Source organism: Sceloporus undulatus, unplaced genomic scaffold (assembly GCF_019175285.1).
Source record: "Sceloporus undulatus isolate JIND9_A2432 ecotype Alabama unplaced genomic scaffold, SceUnd_v1.1 scaffold_725, whole genome shotgun sequence".
Taxonomy (NCBI): Eukaryota; Metazoa; Chordata; class Lepidosauria; order Squamata; family Phrynosomatidae; genus Sceloporus; species Sceloporus undulatus.
Window position 1 is genome coordinate 976 of NW_024803645.1, and position 5,340 is coordinate 6,315.

At 31.5% G+C, this 5,340-nt stretch overlaps 1 protein-coding gene across 1 annotated transcript; it reads left to right on the forward strand.

The window, feature by feature from the left end:
- Window positions 1-623: 623 nt before the first annotated feature.
- Window positions 624-5,075, forward strand: LOC121917782 (the record flags this gene model as incomplete). Its single annotated transcript, XM_042443906.1, has 2 exons — window positions 624-1,355; window positions 4,962-5,075. A coding segment is annotated over one exon (718 nt), but the record flags the coding sequence as incomplete, so codon positions are not given.
- Between the last annotated feature and the right edge of the window lie 265 nt (window positions 5,076-5,340).

The following is a 5,340-nucleotide window of genomic DNA, read 5'->3' on the forward strand; positions in this document are numbered from 1 at the left end:
TCCTAGAGTTGGAAAAAGAAAAACTTACAACCCTATTGCCTGCTTATCTGCTAGAGTAAAATAAACACCTTTTGGAAAGCTTACAGAGCAAAGGGAAAACAGCTGTGCAACTCTTCTCCTCAGCTAAAAATCTCAAGGCCATAAGAAAAGGAAGACAAAACAAAATACAAACTAAGTAAATATTGTAAACAGATATCTATAAAGCGACCCCTGCTGGTTAAAGCGACGTAAGAGACACAACCAAATACAAGTATAAAATAAAGGACTTTGGTGACGTCTAGTGGTAATTGATGATATAAATTTCTCTAAAAAAAAATAAAAACTAAGAATTATTATGGCAATGTCCCTTAGAAAATATACTACATCCCAATTACCACAATCTAGCTCCCAAAATAGAAGACCATCTCTGGAATATGCTACTAAACAAACAGAACAATCTATGATATTAGAAGAAATTAAAAAACTAAGCCAACAACAACAACAGATGTTCCAAGGAATGCAGGATATGAAACAAGAAATGAAGGAGATGCGGACAGATTTGAAGAGGGAATTCAAATCAGAAATGAAAGGATTGAAACAGACAATTGAAAAAGTGACGAAAGATTTAAAAGAAACTAATACAGTACAAGAGTAGAAATATTGGAAACACAAACTAAAGAACTTGAAGATAAAACAATACATCTGTCTCTAGAACAAGAGAAAGAGCGTGACCAAAGAGCGATTGCCGATCTAAAGGCCAGGGAACGATGCCTCAAGATAAGAGGCCTCAAAGAACTTCAAAATGAAGATCTTTATCAATATTTGATCCCTATACTGGCCGACTTTGCGGAAATACCATGCTCTGAATTATTGAAAGAGGTGGATAAAACTTTCAGAATAAATTCAAAAACAGCAAGAGAACGAAATCTTCCGAGGGACATTTCTATTTATTTCATAAGAACTAGAACTAAAGAATTGATCTTGGAGAAAAGCTACCAAAAAAGACTTGTTGTTGACAAAGAGGAGTTAATGATATTGAAAGATATCCCCGCGAGGATTCTTAAAAGGAGAGCGGAATACAGACTTCTAACATCGTCCCTCAAAAGACATAACATCCCTTATAGGTGGGAGGTCCCGGAGGGAGTTTCTTTCACCTATAAGAAGAAGAGACTGCGAATTAACTCACAGGGAAAAGCAAGAGATTTCTTAAGAACTTTAAAGAAAGGCTCTCCACCGGAAGAAACAAGTGAATCAAACCAAAATTTAGACCAGTTAGAAGAAGAAGAAAGAAGGAGTGATCAGGAAGAAGAGAGAAGTGAAGAAGAAGGAGAAGAAAGAGAAGAAGGAACAACGTTGGACTAACGAATAGCTAAGTAGTATCCTTTTTTCATTATATATACTCGGGGGATTAATATATTCGGGTGGGTCCCTCTTCTCTCCTAAACTGTATTGAAAAGAATAGAAATGAAATTAAAGATAATCTCTCTGAACATCAAGGGGTTAAATGCCCCCACTAAGAGGAAAAAAACCTTTCACTTTCTAAAAAAAGGGAACTGGGATATAATATGCCTTCAAGAATCCCATATAAAAAAATCAGAGACAAACTTATTAAAAAACAAAAGACTTGGCAAAGAATTTGTATCAGCAAATGATGACAAAAAGAAGGGGGTAGTCTTGTATGTAAAATCACATATACCAGCTAAGGAAGTAATGAAAGATAGTGAAGGTAGCTATATTGGGATAGAAATAAAGATAGAAACTCGAAAATTATTAATAGTGGGAGTATACGGTCCACTTCTTAAAAAAGAAAAATTTTACTCGGATCTAATGAATGAGGTTTTGGATTTAAATTATAACGATATAATGATGATGGGAGACTGGAATGGAGTAGTTAGACCAAAATTGGACAGGAAATCAGGCAAAACAATCAAAAATAACCAAGGCAAACTTCCCAAAGCATTTACGAACATGATAGATAATTTAGGACTAATAGATGTATGGAGATTCAAACACGGGTTGAAGGAAGATTATACTTTTTTTTCACATAGACATAAATCTCTGTCTAGGATAGACATGATCTTTATTTTTAAAAATTGGGCAAAAAATATAATAAATATGGAAACTATGGTAAGATCTATATCAGATCACAATCCCATTGCAGTAGAACTGAATATAGGAAAAAAGAACTTCTCATGGCGTTTAGATAATAATTTACTAAAAAAGAAACAAATACTTGAAAAAACGAAAAATGCACTAGGAAATTACTTTAAAGAAAACTTAATAAAGGATACAAATCCAAATATAATATGGGATGCCTGTAAAGCAGTTATAAGAGGGATATTTATACAAGAGGGTATACAAGAAAGAAGGGAAAAAAACAAAAAAATTGACAAAATTTCTAGAGAAATTAAAGAGAGAGAAGAGATTCTTAAAAATGACCCCGATAATGAAGAATTAGCAAAAGAAATAAAAATCTTACAAAAACAAATATCTATGTGCTTAGTAGAGGAAGCTGATAAGAAATTAAGATACTCTAAACTATATTACTTTGAAAATGCGAATAAAATAGGTAGATGGCTCTCTTATAAGACTAAAAAAGAAAGGGAAAAAAACCTAATAACAAAATTTAAAGGGAAAGAGGATTAGTAACGGATTAAGAAAAAAAAAAAAAAATTTTTTATGACTATTTTAAAAAACTATATGAAGAACAAAAAGTGGATACAGCCCAGATTAAAAACTATATCGATCAAATAGATTTCCCACAAATCGACGAAGAGCAAATAGATTATTTGGAAAAACCAATAACTATAGAAGAAATCAAATCAGTTATTAGAGAACAGAAAAATGGGAAAGCCCCAGGACCTGACGGTTTCCCAGCAGAGTATTACAAAGAATTAGAAGATCAATTAATAGAACCACTATGTAAATTAATTAATGGAATAGGGACGAATAATATACCTCAATCTTGGAAAGAAGCAAACATTACACTTATACAGTACTAAAACCAAACAAAGACCCACAAGATATAAAAAGCTACAGACCAATCTCATTGATAAACTCTGACTATAAAATTTTCGCCACAATATTAGCTAAAAGACTAAAAAACATCTTAAAAAACTGGATTGGGGAAGAACAAAACGGTTTTCTTCCTCATAGACAATTAAAGAAAAATATAAGAATGATGATCAACATAATTGAACACTTTAAAGATAAAAGAGACAAAGGATTGGCTATTATATTAGTAGACATGGAAAAGGCCTTTGACAAAGTGCACTGGAATATAATATTTGAAATTCTAGAAAAGGTAGGATTTAAAACAAAATTCATTAATTGGATAAAAGCAATTTATAAGAATCAAGAAGCTTGCCTTATAATTAATGGAGAAAAAACAAAACCAGTAAATATAATGCAAGGTACTAGACAAGGCTGCCCGCTATCCCCATTATTATTTATTATGGTTATCGAACTATTAATTAGGAAAGTAAACCAAAAGAAATCAATACAAGGAATTTTTAATAAGGGCCTGAATATTAAATCATTGGCCTTCGCCGATGATCTAGCGTTTTTTTTAGAAAATCCACAAGCAAGTATAAATAAATTACACAACGAATTAGAAGAATTTGGAAAAATATCGGGGTTAAAAATAAATGTAGATAAAACGAATATTTTAACTAAAAACCTTAATCAAGATGAGGAAAAAGAAATAACGAAAGTGACAGGATATAAAATAGTAAAAAAAGTAAGATATTTAGGAATAGAAATTACTACAAATAATGCAGACTTATTCAAAAATAATTATAATAAATTATGGTCACAAATTAAAAAAGATTTAGAAAATTGGAAATCTATAAAATTATCTCTCTTAGGAAGAATTGCCTGTATAAAAATGAACATTTTACCAAAAATATTATTTTTATACCAAACAATTCCGATAATAATAAAAGACAAAATAATTCAAAATTGGCAAAAAGATCTAACAAAATTCATTTGGATGGGCAAAAAACCTAGAGTACGGATGAAAATACTTCAGGATGCGAAAGAAAGGGGTGGACTTGATGTCCCAGATTTAAAACTCTACTATCAGGCGACTTGTCTAACTTGGATCAAAGAATGGTGGGAATTAAATGACAAAAAACTCTTAAAGCTGGAAGGGGGGAACATAGCGTTTGGTTGGCATGCATATCTATATTACAATAAAGAATCAATAGACAGGGAATTTAATAACCACTGTATAAGAAGGCCTCTTCTATGGATCTGGAAAAGAACTAGGAAAAAAATTGGGGGGGGAAATTACGCTGGAAACTTCTCCTCAAGAAGCTTTCCTATGGCGTGAAAAAGGATCTGTAAAAAACTGGTTAAGATATAAAGATTTACTAACTAAAGAAAAAGACGGATTAAGGTTTAAAACAGAGGAAGAATTCAATAAACAAAACTGTAAAATTCACTGGTACTTAAGATGGCAACTAAGAGAGAGATTTAAAATGGATCAAAAAGAAAAATCCATTGTCACAGAGGAAACTCAGCTTGAGAAACTATTAAAATCAGGCAATAAAGGATTAATATCAAAGTTTTATAAATATCTTTTAAAAATGGAATTAGAAACTGAAACTATCAAGACTAATATGATAACCTGGGCCCAAAACATTGGTCATAACATCGAGTTAAAACAATGGGAATATACATGGAATAAGAGGTTAAAATATACAAGATGCCAAGATATCAAAGAAAACTATTATAAGATGTTTTACAGGTGGTATATGACTCCTGACAAATTGGCAAAGATATATGGGACCAAAAATAAATGTTGGAAATGTAAAAAAGAGACAGGAACTTTTTATCATAGTTGGTGGACATGCTTAAGAGTAAAAAAATTCTGGCAGGAAATTCATAGGACAATACGAGATATATTTGGAATCAAAGTGAAATTTAGACCAGAAACCTATCTGTTAAATATATTAGATTTTGACTTAGAAAAGAAACATGGCAGAATTATTTTCCTTTTGATTACGGCGGCAAGATTAACGTTGGCTCGCGGATGGAAAGAGGAGAATATACCGGAGATGAACGAATGGATCACAAAGCTATACGAACTGGCAGAAATCGATAAACTATCACGCTTATTGAAAGATGAAAATCTGGATGAATTTTATAGAGACTGGAAAGATGTTTTAAGTTATTTACAACAAGGAAGAAGTGATGTGTTTGTAGAGGGTTTAAAAAAACTGAATAATCTAGATAAGTAAATTATACTTTTGTTTAACTTGTATTGAACTTATATTTAGATATACTTTACGACTCTTCTCATAACAGCCTCTATAAATATATAAAAATTAATTGTAACATATATCTTTAAAACAACTG